Source organism: Anolis sagrei, chromosome 4, assembly GCF_037176765.1.
Source record: "Anolis sagrei isolate rAnoSag1 chromosome 4, rAnoSag1.mat, whole genome shotgun sequence".
NCBI classification, from domain to species: Eukaryota; Metazoa; Chordata; class Lepidosauria; order Squamata; family Dactyloidae; genus Anolis; species Anolis sagrei.
In genome coordinates, this window is record NC_090024.1 from 104,316,183 (window position 1) to 104,333,629 (window position 17,447).

General features: G+C 39.2%; 1 protein-coding gene across 1 annotated transcript; it reads left to right on the forward strand.

Annotated features, from left to right (window-relative positions):
• Nucleotides 1–1,299: 1,299 nt before the first annotated feature.
• Nucleotides 1,300–14,613, forward strand: LOC132773459 (carboxymethylenebutenolidase homolog). Its single transcript, XM_060772709.2, has 6 exons — nt 1,300–1,445; nt 4,853–5,067; nt 7,761–7,868; nt 8,616–8,758; nt 10,306–10,397; nt 13,990–14,613. Exons 2-6 carry the CDS (start codon nt 4,853–4,855, stop codon nt 14,167–14,169), a joined length of 738 nt encoding a protein of 245 aa, XP_060628692.2. The 5' UTR covers nt 1,300–1,445; the 3' UTR covers nt 14,170–14,613.
• Nucleotides 14,614–17,447: the final 2,834 nt, after the last annotated feature.

Below are 17,447 nucleotides of genomic sequence, written 5' to 3' on the forward strand. Positions count from 1 at the left end.
TGTATTGTTGTTGTCTTTTATTGTTGTATTGGGTCTCGGCCTATTGTAAACCGCACCAAGTCCTTTGGGAGATGGTAGCTGGGTATAAATAAAGGATTATTATTATTATTATTATTATTATTATTATTATTATTATTTGTATTCAGATATTCACATGTACATATATATAAGCATCAGCACATAATTGAGTGGAGCCCCCGGTGGCACAGTGAGTTAAAGCACTGAGCTACTGAGCTTGTTGACCGAAAGGTAGTAGGTTCGAATCTGAGTAGCGACATGAGCTTCCGCTGTCAGCCCCAGCTTCTGCCAACCCAGCAGTTTGAAAACATGGAAATGTGAGTAGATGAATAGGTACCGCTCCAGTGGTAACGGTGGGTGCTCTATACAGTCATGCCGACCACTTGACCTTGGAGGTGTCTACGGACAACGCCGGTTCTTCGGCTTAGAAATGGAGATGAGCACCACACCCCAGAGTCTGACACGACTGGACTTCATGTCAAGGGAAAACCTTTACCTTACATAACCTTACATAATTTTTAAAGCCTTTGGCAGATGTCCTCCACCCACTCTCCATTTTATCCTAAGACACAGAAGGACTGTGATGGCGGCGGGAGAAAAAAGCCTGGGACTGGTAGGTTTGTGCGGGGACTTGCTCTGAGGGCCCTGGTTTGTTTATCCTGCTTATTAATCCTGCATTTTGGCGCTGTCTGGAAGCGCCCAAATATTCATTGCTGTATAGGATGAGTAGCTATCCTGGCACACTCCCTCTCGCCCTTAGAATCATAGAATCAAAGAGTTGGAAGAGACCTCATGGGCCATCCAGTCCAACCCCATTCTGCCAAGAAGCAGGAATATTGCATTCAAATCACCCCTGACAGATGGCCATCCAGCCTCTGTTTAAAAGCTTCCAAAGAAGGAGCCTCCACCACAATAGGCTTGTAACACCAGAACTTACTTTTAAGATCTTGTGTGGTCATAAACTTTGCTAACCTTTACATTTCAACATATAGATAATAAACCTTGTCTTTAAGTGAAGGCAAATCAAGGCTCATTATATCCTTTTTGAAAGTGTTCAAACAAATATCATTGTTTTAGAGGAGTAATGACAATATAACAAACAGTCATGCATAAAATCATGTGATGTGTGTTTTCTGCCTTTCAATTTAAGCAAAGCGATGTACGTAAAGACTGAAAAAGAAGAATACAGAGACGGATGTGCTAGATAAGCATGGTCGAAAAGCAAGAGCATGAAGGAGGAGTTTCCGTCTCCTCCCATTTCTTAATTCAGTGTCATATTTTGAGCCTGCTTTATAAATAGGGGTCTGTTCTCTGTCTTCAGGACTGCTGCAAACAAGAAGGGAACCAGAAAGCATTCGTTGACAGCCAGTTCACTCTGCTTTACCAACTGTTCTCTTCTCCTAAGGGACTGGAAAACTCTGTTTCAGGTATGTAGAAATTCAGCATGACAGATGGGAAGTGGAGATATACAAAAAGTGCATAGGGTATTTTTGCCAAACAATTGCTGATAGCTTGACCTCCAGAACATTAGCAAAATCCTTATCTAAGAGAAGGAACAGTGGCTCATTGCCACAAGTTGTAACTGAGATATGTGTCTGGAGGATTATGGTGAGTCATCGTGGCTCGACAACTTTGGGTAGAAGGCAGAGTCCTGCCACACAATGCGGGTTGTGTGGCTTTGCTCTGCTTTACAATAATTAATATAGAGTGGCTGTAAACTTGTACTAAGGTGATGAGATTTGACTTGGTGGCATTAAAATGGCATACATGTTCTCCTTTTCTTTTTCCCTACCCCATTCTCTCAAAAGTGTGTTCAATTTATGTTAGGGGACGGAGCCAGAGACAGATTCACCATTTGACTGACTGTCAGCCTGCTCTTTTTTGCACTGAGATTCTTCCACATTACTTCTAAACCAGTATTTCTCAACCTTCCTAATGCCGCGACCCCTTAATACAGTCATCTTGTGGTGACCCCCCATCATAACATTATTTTCGTTGGTACTTCATAACTGTAATTTTGCTACTGTTATGAATCGTAATGTAAATACATGATATGCAGAATGTATTTTCATTCACTGAACCAAATTTGGGACAAATACCCAATACACCCAAATTTGAATACTGGTTGGGTTGGAGGAGGGGGGGGGATTGATTTTGTCATTTGGGATTTATAGTTAACCTACAATCAAAGAGCATTCTGGACTCCACCAACGATGGAATTGAACCAAACGTGGCACACAGAACTCCCATGACTATCAGAAAATACTGAAAGGGTTTGGTGGGCATTGTCCTTATATATATTACTGAGTTTTGGAGTTGTAGTTCACCTACATCCAGAGAGTACTGTGGACTGATGGATCAGGACTAAACTTGGCACGAATACTCAATATGCCTAAATGTGAGCACTGGTGGAGTTTGGGGGAAATAGACCTTGACATTTGGGAGTTGTAGTTGCTGGGATTTATAGTTCACCTACAATCAAAGAGCATTCTGAACCCCACCAATGATAGAATTGGGCCAAACTTCCCACTTCCCACCCAGAATGCCCATGACGAACAGAAAATGCTTGGGTGATTCCTCTGACACCTCATGATCCCCTCAGGCAGGCATGTAGCCGGGGGGGGGGGGCTTCAGCCCCCCCCCCCCGAAATTCTCATGATGGTCCACGAGAAGGCCTTACTGGTGCATTATTTAAACTGTTATGTTTATTCATATCATGATCTGATCACCATACTCAATATATCCCATATGCATGGGGGTATTGGGGTAACAATACAAACGGTTTGCTAGGGTAGACCCTCTTTCACTCAGACTCAGCCTCCCCGAATCAAACTCAGCCCCCCTCCCTCCGAATCAAAATCCTGGCTACGGGCCTGCCCTCAGGGGTCCCGATCCCCAGGTTGAGAAATGCTGTTCTAAACCTTTTCGGTCTACAATGTTACAATGTCTCTACTCTTGAGGCGTAGTGCCAATAAATGCCCAATCCTAATAAATACTGGGGATTTGCATTTTCACTGTTGTTTGTCATTAGATTCACTGAGTGGTCATACTTTGGATGGAAAATTAATTGGGAACGTTTCCCATTTTAGCAGACATAACACAACAGTTCTGTTCATGAAAGGCTGCTTTTCATGGCATGGTAACATGATCTGTAAGCTATATGTGAGCAGAGCTCAGCTTCAGGGCTGTATAATATTTAACCATTTGTATGTAGAATGGAAATGTCACTAATAAAAGCTATAGCTATAAGCAGAAAGCTTTGAATATCTGTAAACATTGTGAAGAAACACCAAGAATTCTCCCAAAGGAATGTGCTGAACAAAAAAACCCCTCCAGGTCTGCAAAGAAATGGAAATGATGGAATTTACACTAGAAAACAATAAAATCCCATCCAAGGGAGTAATTTCATTTTTGTGCTGCAGATTTACCCAAAGCACCAGTCACTCTAAACCAGTGGTTGTCAACCTGGGGTCCCCAGATGTTTTTGGCCTACAACTCCCAGAAATCCCAGCTACTTTACCAGCTGTTAGGATTTCTGGGAGTTGAAAGTCAAAAACATCTGGGGACCCCAGGTTGAGAACCACTGTTCTAAACATCTCTGCGAGTATTGGGAGGCAATCTCTGGACCTTCTGTTATGTGTGTAAGCAACATGTAGAATTTAGCTTTATATCTATTGCTTTGCCAGGAATCACAAGGACTGTTTTAAAGGCCATTTGGTGTTCATTAACCAAATATTTCCACAGTTGGACTAACAAACTTCAAACATAAATACTGGCGATTCTAATTTTGGCACTCAAACCTTCCTCCGCACTTTGATCGAGATCGAGCCCTAGTGAAAATGTAGATTATGTTGAAATGCAAGTGGTCAGTTAAAATTTAACTGGATAAATAATTAATGTAATGATATAAAAATGCTGATTTAGCTATACTAAAGCCATGGACTCCCAAACTACAACTCCCCACTTTAGCTAACTAAGGTCCCATAGATACTCCAGAACAGTAGTTCTCAATTTGTGGGTCCCCAGATGTTTTAGCCTTCAACTCCCAGAAATCCTAATAACTGGTTAACTGGCTGAGATTTCTGGGAGTTGTAGGCCAAAACATCTGGGGACCCACAGGTTGAGAACCACTGCTCTAGAATAACGTATGGAAATACATAGTTACTGAAGACATCCTTAAAGGTATGTTTATTTTTGGATAAAGTCTGGATCCCTCCCTTGATGTCTCAGATATATTTACTCATTTTAAGTTTCTGGCAGGTCTACTTAAAAATGATCAATTTATTTTATGGGGGAATAATGTTCTGAAACTGAATAATATGTATCGGCCTCTGAAGCCATAGATCAGGCAACACACACATACGTGCCATCAACTGAGCACAGCTGAAACTATATTTCCATAATGCAATGGTTTCAAATAGTCTTTAGTTGCATTATTTATTTATTATTTATGTATTTACAGCTTTTATATTCCGCCCTTCTCACCCCGCAGGGGACTCAGGGCGGATTATACTGTACACATATATGGCAAATATTCAATGCCAATTTTTGACATACAAACATATACAGACATACACAGAGGCTATTTAACTTTTTCTGGCCGCCAGGGGAGCTGTCGCTTTCATCGTCCATCCATCTGCGACGCTGATGAAGCACTTCCGCATTCCCCGCATGCTTCCCCGCTGGAATGCTTTGCTGAAGTCTTCTTTATGGCCTCATAAATCAGTTAATTTAGCCTCCCCACACTTTTAAGGTGGTACCTAATTTTCCTACTTGACAGATGCAACTGTCTTTCGGACATTAACCCTTCTGAATCTTGTTCTCTTTGTGGTAGATGGCCAACGAAGCAAGACCTTGCCCTTGCGACCTCGGAGACACATTTGACTATGAAGGACAGGGACATGAAGTTTCCATTGAACACATCAAGGCTTACCTGACCAAACCTCCTCATCATACTGACAAAGCAGTCATAGTGATACATGATGTTTTTGGATGGCAGCTACCAAATACTAGATATATAGCTGATATGCTTGCATCCAATGGCTACATGTAAGAACATTTTCATGATTTTTCTCAGTCATGCCTTATCAAACTGTATTCTATTAAACTTTTAAAATATTAGCGCGCTGTATGTAAAAAGCAATCAAACGTATTTTCTTTTTGCTTGTATACTTACACAGAAAGTAAGAGGATCAATTATCATATGTAGCACAATCTATTCTGAATAATAATACAGGAACGATGTACAATGTGACCTAAAAGTTTTCCAGCGTGAAAGGGAGGGTGCAACAGGATACCCTAAATAGCTGTTAGGAATATCCCACTTTGTCTCTCTCAACTGCAGAGGATTCTGTGCCCTTTTATTTTCTTCTTAAAGTTTAATACATGCTGCCACCAAATATAGAACTCTTCCACAGGCTACCACCTTATATGTGGAGTTTGGGTGAGAGGCATGCAAAGACTTTTGTTTGGTATGAACAAAGAAAGATGTTTATTTATTCCTTTAGAACAGGCATAAAAGCTTAATGGTTCCAATAAAACTTGTACAGAGCGTTATGGTTTCAGAAGTAGTTCAGTGATTGAATTACAGGTTCCAGTCAAAACCTTCAAAACTGAGAAACTTTCAGTATTCCACTAAACAGTTCCTTCAATTCAAACAGCCCAATCACCAGGGTCTGTTTAAAACAATAGTTCTTCTTTGAAGTAACTATTATATAACACAAGCTAAACTTCCTTCTACCTCCATTTTCAAAACCCAAACTCCTAACTGCCAACTCCAAACTCCTAACTCCTAACTCCTCACTCCTAATCCCTAACTGACATTCAAAAGGCTCCTTTTTTCCCTTGCTTCGTCTAAGCTCCGCCCACTTTCTTCCTCCAGGGCTATTGATCAATCAGGTGGTGACACACACCCTCAAGGCTGCCTGCTGGCTCCACCCCCTCTTGGCTCTTGTCACGTTGCCAGGGCTCTGCCTTATTTAGGTAGAGATGAATCAAACTCCCAGTTTTATCAAACAGTTTAATTAAAACAGCACTTACGTGCTGGCTGTTTTAATAGACCAAAACATAAAACATAAAGATGGCACTCAGCCACAGAATAAACAAAAACTGATAGCAAAAACAACTCCGTAGTCAAAAGGGTCCAGTCCAGTGGTCAAATGCCAAGAGTTCAATAAACGAAGTCCAGGAATCAAGAGTTCATACCATAGTCAAAAACCAGTCCAAAGGTTCAAGGTTCCAGGATTCCAAGATTACAGGAGATAGGTCAGGATACCAAAAAATCCAACAGACCTGGGGGAAAAACCAGCAGCTTCAACCACCAAAATGCAACAGATACTTTTCTCCCAAAGATTAGTCGCAAGGTTAGCTTCTTAAATCCAGTAACACCCAGCTGCAACTCATCTCCTGCACACCTCCATCCCTAATTGCTTTCACCTATGAACTCCCACTTACAGATTACCAAACCCTCTAGAACTAATTGTCACATTAACCCTTCCATCATCAACCATCAACTGCAAAACATATGACAGCTCTGTGTTAACAAAATGGATGCCTGCTGGCCCCGCCCCCTCTTGGCTCTGTGTTAACAAAATGGATGCCTGCTGGCTCTGCCCCCTCTTGGCTCTGAGCTAAGAAAATAGCTGCTTGGCTTTTGGCCTTTAAGGAACCAAACGCCAGCCCTGCACAGTAGGCCAGTACATTACAGAGGGCAATAAAAATGAAGGAGGTTTCTCCAGCTCCTATCATATTAACAGCAAAGAACCTAAAACTTTGAGGATGAGAAATAGCTTCCTCCTCACCGCAATCCAGAGATAAAACTTTGTTTAATCTGTTGTGACATTTAATAGGCACATTAGAAATATCTGCCCCTGTAATAGATGGAGGAGTGGCAACAGTTAGTTTTAATCTTGGCAACAGGGGAGACAGGGTGGAAGAGTTTTACCATTTCTGCTCATAAAGAATGGTGCTCTTCAGAAGCTTGGGATATAAATTCACAATCAGTTCAAAAAATGGATGGCTGTTCTTGGCTGATACAGTGTACTGCTTAGTTATACCCTAAATCAGGGGTCCTCAAACTAAGGCCCGGGGGCCGCATACGGCCCCCAAGGTCATTTACCCGGCCCTTGCTCAGTAGTCTGAAACTACTTGAAAGCACACAACAACAACAACAACAACAATCCTATCTCATCAGCCAAAAGCAGAAGACATAGTTTTTATAGATTCTTATAGTTTTTATTGCTTCTATGGTTTTTATATGTATTTATGATGTGATTTAATTGCTTTTAACTGAGATATGTATGTATATATATACAGCATCTAATTGTTGCCGGTCTGTACACCAGCCTGAGTCGCCTTAGGACTGAAATGGGCAGGATAAAAATGACGAAAATAAATAAATAAAATTAATACCAGTCAATCTGTTTTTGCAAGGGATTTCTTAGGGGACATCTCATACCATTTTATACAGGACGGAAAGAAAGCACTTCCAGTGTGGGTTTGTGTGCACAAAAAATGCTGTAGTGCTTTAACAAAGACTTATGTGTTCATACAAAACACACACTAGGTAATGGATTCCTCCAATATATACTAGAAATTTTTGGGTTTTTTAAAGACATATTCTCTTTCTGACAAAGGGAATTGTTTTGAATGGCAGGGTGTGTATGCTTGTGCATTAAGGTCTAATATCGAGTAATTTAAAATCCACAATTTTATAAATGAACTTGTATGCATTTTCCATACAGAGCAATTCTCCCCGACTTCTATAGAGGACAAACCGCTTGGACACTATCTGATGACTGGGATACATTTGATGATTGGCTAAAAACACGAGACTCCAAAAATATCAACAGGTAAGATTTCAGTTCAAGTGGTAGTTATTCCTTTCTGGACATTGTAGGCTGATGCCTGGTCAAGCTAAGATGTACATTTCAGAAAGAGAGGAAAGGACTGCATGTATAGATCTCACATTTCCCTGTGAGATCGCCAAAAGTTGTGCATATCTTCCACAATTGTCATTGGAATAACCCAATTACTACACTGTGAACGAGGCCTTACACTGATTGGACTCATTCTGATATCATCCAATACTTTTTTTTGATGGGGCAAATGTAGCCAACTGAGTCCAGCTGTTTCTAAATGGAACAAGGGAATTCATTCACTACAATTCCTTGAAGCTTGTGTGACTGTGAAAGAAGTGATAAATTCCATAAATATCCATAGACTGTCCATACAGGGTTGCATTGTTAATATTCGTCACATTTTCACTAAATACATTTTCTGGCTCACATGTCCACTGCTTATTTCTTTTTTATACAACTTCTTGTTGCCATGATACTTGACTACTTGACCTATTTATTCAGTTTCGTATCTTGCTTTCACTTTCTAGAGATGTCCGAACCATTGCAAGATATTTACCTATATTTTCCTTAACAAAATATTTGCACGAAAAATTTGCTATTGATGTCATTGTGGTTCCTTTGAATGTCTGACGTCTAGATTCGCTTTTAGCAAGAGAATAAAACAAGTGAGTACAAGGAAATGTTTCAAAAATGGTTTTCTAACTAATTACTTCATTTACTTACATTTTTCTGTCTCAGAGAAACAGATGTTGTCTTGAAGTATCTGAAGGAACAATGTCATGCAAAAGAGATAGGTGTCATTGGATTTTGCTGGGGTGGAGCTGCTGTTCATCATTTGATGTTGAGATACTCTGAATTTAAGGCTGGTGTATCCATTTATGGTAAGTGTCATGGACAATCGAGTCTGTACAAATTGATTCCTCTGCCTCTATTATATAGAAAAATAACGAAAAGAAAGTGGAACATGATTTTAATTGGCCAGAAATTGAGATTGATTTCACTTCCATGTTCTTTGGAAGAATATGGTTGGAAACTATATGGTACATTATATATAAACTAATGGTAATTTTAGGCTTTGCACAAGTACTAATAATAGAAAGAGGGGGAGATATCCAACTAGTGTATACTTTGGATTGTCAAAGTATGGAATTATTAAGGTTGATTGCATTTACATGCTGTTTGAATAATATATTCTGTTATCTATCATTTAAGCAGATATCATTCCCAGAGCACCTAACCTGTACTTCATAATGTGAGATTCTTCTAGTTGATTTTTGTTATTTATTTAGATTGAGATTCTGCATTGGGAAATACATGTGTCTCACACATCTATACCCCCACAACTAAGTCTTCTCATACCTACCTGTGATTGATTTTGATTTTTTTTAATTTTTAGTTTTAGTTGAGGAACCTTCTGGTCATCAATTAGCATATACCCCTATCATTTTCCTCCAGAAATAATGTTTATGTATCTTAAATTATTTCTAAATTGCAAGTATATATGTTGTTTTGTAACTGGACCATATGTTGCTTGCCTATGGATCAACTGTTGTTGGTTTGATTAATATTTGTAGTTTTTTTGAACAATCTTACAATGACTACCAGACCCATCATCAGTTGGGTTCACAGTGCTCTTGTGGGTCAATTGCAACTCCCATAATCCCAGGTCAATTCCCCCAATCCCGCCATCACTCACAGTTCGTCAAGATATGTGTGTGTCTGCCCCACCTATGGATCAACCATTGTTGGTTTGATTAATTACAGCTTTTGGATGTTCTTACAACTACTTCTGGTTTGATATTTTTTTTAAAAAAATGTTGTTTTTAACCAACAGACCTGAGATTACAAATTACTTTGGAAAGTTGCAAGAGCAGTCAGCCATTCAGCATAAATGGCTGACGTTTGAGAGAAAATATCTAAAGCTTTTTTGATCTTACAGATCTGGTGTTATGATAGATTGAATTACAAACAGATTTTCTTGGTTAGTACCACAAAATTAGAGCATTGCTAAAAACAGACTTTGGATAAGATGTAACAAGGTGGTCACTTCATTTTTAGAATACAGACAGCTCCCTTTTTGTCTCATGAAGGACAGCCTGGGGACTGAATGGCACATCCCATATAAACTGGTGATAACTTTAGGTTTTGCCCAAGTGCAAGTGATGGACGAAGGGGTGTCATCCAAATCACAATAGAAAATGTATGCCTTGAAACTTGTTTGCACATCAAACATGCAGCATATGCAAAAACCTTGAATAAATATTTGTTTTCTGTGAAATGTACTTGAAATGGAAAACTGGTAATTCCCACAGAACATTCCTATTTTTTAATCTTGGGAACTATAAAAATCTACAACACTAAACATATAAAGCTAATTACGTTTTAAAAATATTGTGTTTAATGTAGCTTTTCCTCAAATGTACTCTAGGAGTCATCCGGTTTCATGATACCAGTTGTGAACTTAAGAACCCCACGTTTTTCATTTTTGGAGAGAATGATTTCTTTATTCCTCTTGACCAAGTAAGTTGTTTCACAAAGTAGAGTTATCAAATTGTACATCAAATGATTCAGAAAAAAAATGTACCAGGCTGTGAAAATTAACTGTTGTGAATTCATTTCATGAACACAATGTATCTATCTTTCCCAAATTCCCAAACATTTTGAATACTTTAGTGCAGAGGTTCCCAAAGTGTGCTCCATGGAGTCTTTGAGAATCTGTGAGTGATTGGAAGAGGCTCTGTGTCAGGTGTCTCAGTGCTCCTTCCCTTCTCCTCCTCTTCCTGCTCCTTCTCCTTCTCTTCCTCTCCCCCTTCCCTGCCAGACATACGGCACATCCAATGAGTGGCCACTTTGGAGCTGTCCCTTTGAGCAGATTGGTTGGCAGGAGCAGGTCACTGTGGAGAAATAGAAAAGCCAAGGGCTCCAAGCTCAGAAACCGCCAGCAGAGATCTGGATAAGGAGCCAGTGAGCCAAATGACTCAGTCAGACAATTAACATGTTTGAAAGGTAAAAGAGAGAGAAATGGTGAGAGGAAGGTGTGCAGGTACAGCTGTACCAGAAGTTCCCACTTTATTTGCTTTGTATTAAGTGTTTGCTTGCAGCCCAAGGCTTGGGATTTTGCAGAAGGGTGGCTTCCTGTTAAAGTTTGCAGTTATAGGACAGGTCACCTGTCCATCATCATTAGGTTTTTTAGTTCCGCCCCCTTTTGGGTTTTGAGAAGGGAAGTGAGCCATTTCAGTCAGTCACACACAAGGAAGCTAGTCTATAGGACGCAGACAGCTCGTCCCGTAGTGAAAGCTTCATTCCTCAAGATCATCCGGGGATCATCCGGTGATCATCTGGGGATCATTCAGGGAAGTAGAAATAGAAGGAAAATATCCCAAAGGCTCTGGCTGAGAGCTCACAGCCTTTCAGCCTCACAGCACCAGAGGGGAAAACAGCCCTGAAGTTCCCACAGGACAGCATAACAGAACCACGGAATTCCAGCTGGAATATCTTCAAGCCTTGGCTGGTAGGTTTACTCGATGTCCAGGCGCATTTGGGGTCGGTAGTAAAACCCAGACCAGCGAGGCCCAGATGATAGACAGCCTGGGAGAGATTATAAAGGGTTCTTCCTCATGCTGAGAAAGTACAGTTAATCCAAGTCAGTGCCAGTCTCTTAAAGACTAGAATAAGCAAGCCTTGAAGTGTTGTTTGAAGACTTGTTATTTGTTCCTTAATAAAGACTTTGTTGTACCATTAAAGACTCTAAAGACCATCACTTCAGGAAATCCCTAAGAATCTCTCTTTGAGGCACCCTGGCTTCCCACTGGGTTTAAAGTATACGTCCTATAGAATAAAGACAATTTGTTCAGACCCAGAGCGCGACAGAACAGAAGGTTAGAAAAAAACCGAGTTGGACCTTCATTAGCCAGGAAAAATAATAAGAGGGTGCTCCAGGCATTAAAAGACACCATGGTGACTCAGGAGGGAGATTTCAGAGAATCTCCGCTAAACTCTGACAAACTCTGTCACAAGAAGCAGGCACATTGTTCACATTAATAGGGATGTTGCCTATGTGTAAAGCCCCCTTTGGGGTTGAGAAGGGCGGAGTATAAATATGGTTAATTAATTAATTAATTTCAAATGCACATGTAATATGGTAACATTTTTCAAATATTCATTTATTTTATTTTATTTCCTATATTTATACCCCGCCCTCCCCTCCCCTGAACTAACCTCAACTAGTTGTTATAGTTTCGTAGATTTAAATAATGAATAATATTATCTCCAGTTCTTTTTTACTATTGTTTTCTCCTTCCCTCCCTCCCTCCCCCCCCCCTCTCTATATCTGCATACATACACACACACTTTATACTTAGGTATATGTATCATGTGTAATATGCCTCATAGAACATAAATAGAACTAAACACTAAACATTTCTTGGAGCTCCACGAGAAAGTTTCTGTGGCTGAAAAGGTTTGGGAACCCCTGCTCTAGTGGACACAGCTAATGATATTTGTAGGTCATTGTGTGTTCCTTTGGATACCACTACCAGATCTGTGTCTGTTTGTTTTATTCTAAATCAAGTCATTTTCTTAAGTAGTGAAACAACTAGTAAACCTTCTACACCTGATAGTCTCTGCCTAGGTTCAGGTAATGAAAACCTATAAGGAGAACTGCGCAGTTTGTTTCCAAAAGGTCCCAAATTGAAAAAAAAAATGAGTTATAGGTGGCAGCACATTGTAGGATAGGAGTAGACTATTATGCACAGATCAAAACTATCAAAATGTGTCAAAACCCTTCAATAAAGAGCCTGGAAAATTGCATTTTACAACAAAAGAATGCATATCCTCCGCATGTTTCTTTCCAATTCCTGTAAAATTTGTTCAGATAGATTTGGTGCATTTTGGAAACTAATGAGAAAGAAGCACTGTTATGCTTGTAGCAGAAAAAGTTACAATGCAGGCCAATTGTTTCTGGGCAAGATAAATTAGGTCTTACTTTGCTAATTCATGTTGCAAAATAGCATCAGGAATTACCTTTTTTTTTTTTGCAAGTACTGTTTTTAAATTGTACACAGTAAAAGGTAAAGAAGAGAGGTAATTCAGCAGATTGACTACTTTTCCTATGGGCTGGGCAGAGTTAGCCATATCTTGAAGTGCATATGGTTGCTTTTTTGTTTGTTTCAGGATAGATAGCAAATCAGGCATCTCGCAGGCTAGAATTTTCTTTCTTAAGTCATTCCATTGTTGACTAGATATGTAAAAACATCTTCAATTTCTAGCCCTTGTGACATATGCAAAATTAGACATCCTTTCTCCCTCCTAAGACAAAATAAAGCTTTGATTGTAATGTAAAATTACCATGACCCTTGATTTTCAGGAATGCATGTTGCACATAGTGTGTTTCAGTCAGGTCCAATGCAGAAGACACAATAGCATTGCACCCAGGCAAGAGAAAAAAGAACAGAAAAACTTCACTCTTATCAGCAGAGTTAAAACATAAACTTTCAATGTTGGCAACAAAAACAAACAGTGCAACAAATTTACATAGTCCTTGCAAGCAATACAGAATAAGGCTTCTTCATCTTCACCCAAATGAGAGAGCAGTAGAAATGGTTGAGCAAAATGCCTGAGCAAAGGCTCCTCAGAGCAAAAGCTGAACTGTATTCTAAAAACCACACAGTTATACCCCACCGGGTGTGGTCCAAACTTACCAGTTGACCTACATTATCAGCTGCACATAATAATCAACAGTATAAGATTTTGTTTAACGCACATACACACACACATACTTGATCCTGTTACAACTTACTGTATCAATACAGGCTTAAATTCAGTTATTAGCCTAAACTACAATAAATGCACGGAATAATTGAATTAAATTTTTGTTTTGCCAATTTCCCATTAATTCAATTGGTCTCCTCTAGTTGGAACAATCTATTGAATTTGGAGCATGGAATATAAGGTAGAAAGTCTGGACTTCCCCTGCAGTACAGACACATGCTTAATCTTTGCATTGGAAATAAAGCAAATTTATAGTCTTTTCATTAATTTTTTCATAACATTCTATGGATCAAGATGATATTAGTCTTGTCAACCTGTACTAAGAAGCTGTTTTCTGTTGTAGGTTGCTGAATTAGAGCAGAACCTGAAAAAAGAATGCAAAACCGATTTTGAAGTGAAGATTTATCCAGGACAGAGACATGGTTTTGTACATCGCAGAAAAGAAGAGAAATACCCTCAAGATAAGCCTTTCATTGAAGAAGCAAGGAAGGACATGCTGAATTGGTTAAAGAAATATATATAACAGTCCATAATATCATAATGCCATAATGCCAATTAGGAAATTGCCTCTCAAGATACACTTTTCAACTTTTTTAAATGAAGAATTGCAATGATAAGCATATCTCGCTTTCCAAGAATCCACAATTTTAGGTTGGGCTTCATTGCCTGTCAAGGACAAGTTAACGCTGCAGTGCAGTTAGAATAGGCTGTGTTGATCTTGCTATTGCCACCACCTTTAAATTCAAATGCCTCTTTCCTGATCCTTCATCATCACCTACTCCTAGCAATAAGTTGGTTCTTAAACAGTGTTTGAATATGACACTAAGAAATACACCAGCTTTCTTTACTGAATCATTTATATAACACAATTACGTGTTTATTACAAAGGTTGAATAAAAAGTAATGTCGTCACCTTCGTTACTTGGGTTTGGATAGGAATATTTTAATAAATCAAACGCAAAAATAATCCTTAGAATGTGCTCTTTAACTACTGCTATTCACTTTTCCACATAATCACCAGACAATTGGATACTTTTCTGCCAACGATGAACAAGTTTTCTGAAGCCATCAAGGAAGAAGTAGATACTCTGTTTCCGCAACCAGTGTCTCACAGTTCTCTCATCCTGGGTATCCATCATACACAGATCTTCCGATAGCCAAGCAAAGCAATAATGTGACCCACACAGTCTTGTGAAATGCCGATTATGCTTGAAATTTCTCTCTGAGTGATATGACAATTGTCCTGAATCAATCTGTCAACCTTTTGCTTGTGAAACTCAGTAGTTGCTGTCACAGGACATCCAACTCTGTTTGTCACGCAAGTCAGATATTCCCACCTCAACATCTTTAAACTTACTTGCCCAACGACGCACTGCACTCACATCAACAAAATCACCATAAACAGCTTGCATTATCTGATGAATCTCCGTTGGGATGACACCTTCTGCTATCAAGAATTCAATGACTGCATGTTGTTTAAGTTGCATTGACCAACCGTCTGCGCAGGGTTCCATACTTTGCATTTTAACAACATGACCATTCAATGCTAAGGCTTCCCGCCAAAATGGAACTCTAGAGGAGTGTCTACTGAACAAGCCAGTAGCTGCCGCATACCAGTACTGCCATCTGTTGAGGAGTTACGAAAGTGGAGGCATTACTTTTCATTCAACCCTCGTATTTGGATAACCAAGCTTTATGTTCTGTTAGTTGACAGGTTTGAATATAAGAACTTGTCTTTGGAATTTTGAATTTTCTAAAACCATTGCCAGAACGGCTAGTTTGTATCTTTCTGATAGAAATTTGTGGCTCTGCAAATGATGGATGAAGTTCTTATCATTCCTAAAGCACATAATCTATGCTGAGAGTTGATAAAAATAAGAATTGGAGTGCAGTAATTTTGAAAGGCTAAAAATTTTCTATTCTTTTTCTATCAGAATTCACTACACAATTAATAATTTCCCTTTCTGTTTAATGCCTGCTTTCATCTATTTAATGCCTGCCTCATGTACAGAGGAAGAATTGCTGGAGGCTACAGACAACACCATTGCTGTTGCCTTTTTTTGGTCAAAACATATTTAGCTGCTTGTGCTCCTTCTATTTTTATCAGTTTTATGCAATGCTTTTGATACAAAATAATAATCAGCGGGGGGGGGGGGGAACAACTTCCATGCTTGTCACTTGTGTACCTACTAATTCCCTGGTTGGGCTCCTGTATTTTTTTTAAAATGTGATTTAATTTTTTCTATTAGTAGAAGAGTTCACCATAACATTCAAACAACAACATGACATATTACAGACCATACACACACATGAAACCCCTGCCCCACACAAAATAAAACCTCTTCCTCATACCGGTCACCCTTCACCATGACTTCCAACACTGAAGCACTATGAAGTCTTTAAGCCAATTTATCTATCTTTGTTCGTAGTAATCCTAAATTTCTAATGGTATTCTTCTGTGTCACTGACTCTCCACTCAAACATGCCATGGCCAACTTCCACTTTTCCAAAAAAGTCCTCATTGCTTTTGTTTGTCCTATTATTGGTTAGTTTGGCCATCAGCATATATTCCGCACTCTTTCCCTCCAATCCTTTTTAGTCAAACTTTTTTTCCTTTCCAGTCTTTAGCTATGGTTAATCTTGCCACGGCAAAGCTATATTCGTATCTTTCTTGGTCCTTTTGATTATTGTTTTCTTAATGCAAACCTAATAGACACAACCCTGGGATTTCCCCCCCTATTATATAGCATTTTATTTGTCTCCTTAGTTACCTTATCCCAAAATGCCTGTATGGTCTTACAGGTCCACCACATATGGAAGAATGTCCCTTTCTGTTTCCTACCTCTCCATCAAATACCTTGTTGTGATTTATCTATTTTTTCCAATGTTGCTGGGGTGATATAGCATCTATAAAACATTTTATATAGATTCACCCTAACTGATCCAGATAGCATAAATTTTAATCCTTTATTTCATAGGTATTCCCAGTTATCCAATTCTATTGGTCTACCTAGGTACTGGGCCTAAGATATAATTACTGTCTTCACTCTGTTATCCTCCATGTTGTAGCTTAATATGTATTGTATAATCTGTAGATTAACCCTTTGTTTCCCTTTCCACCTATTCTTTCCAATTCTGATTTTTTTGGTTGCGAAACCCACCCTCGTGTCTTTTTGTATCTTTCATACAGTTGATGATAGCAAAACGAATAATTAATTCCCAATTCTTCTCACCCTTTTGATTTCCACTTTTAATTTTCTCTTATAAGAAATTATTTATACGTAATTGTTTCTATCCTTAGGGTTCGTCTTATAACCACTTCTAATGGACTCAACCAAAGGTGTTTTTTTTCCGGTCCCATGCCTTTTCGGTATTTTTTCCAAATATCTAGCGCCTCCCTCTTATTATATGTTTATTAAAGTTTTTGTTTAGTTTGTCTCCTTCATGCCACACATATGCATGCCAGCCGAATCTTAATTAATATCCTTCCAAATCTAATAGAGTCTTATTCTCTAGCTTTATCCATTCTGTTGTTGAAGGCTTTCATGGCTGGGATCACTGGGTTGTTGTAGGCTTTTTGGGCTATAGCATTCTCTCCTGACATTTCGCCTGCATCTATGGCAAGCATCCTCAGAAGTTGTGAAGTCTGAGAGGTCTGAGACCTCACAACCTCTGAGGATGCATGCCATAGATGCAGGTTAAATGTCAGGAGAGAATGCCTCTAGAACATGGCCATATAGCCTGAAAAACCTACAACAACCCAGTTTATCCATTCTTTCAGCCAGGACAGAGCATGATTGA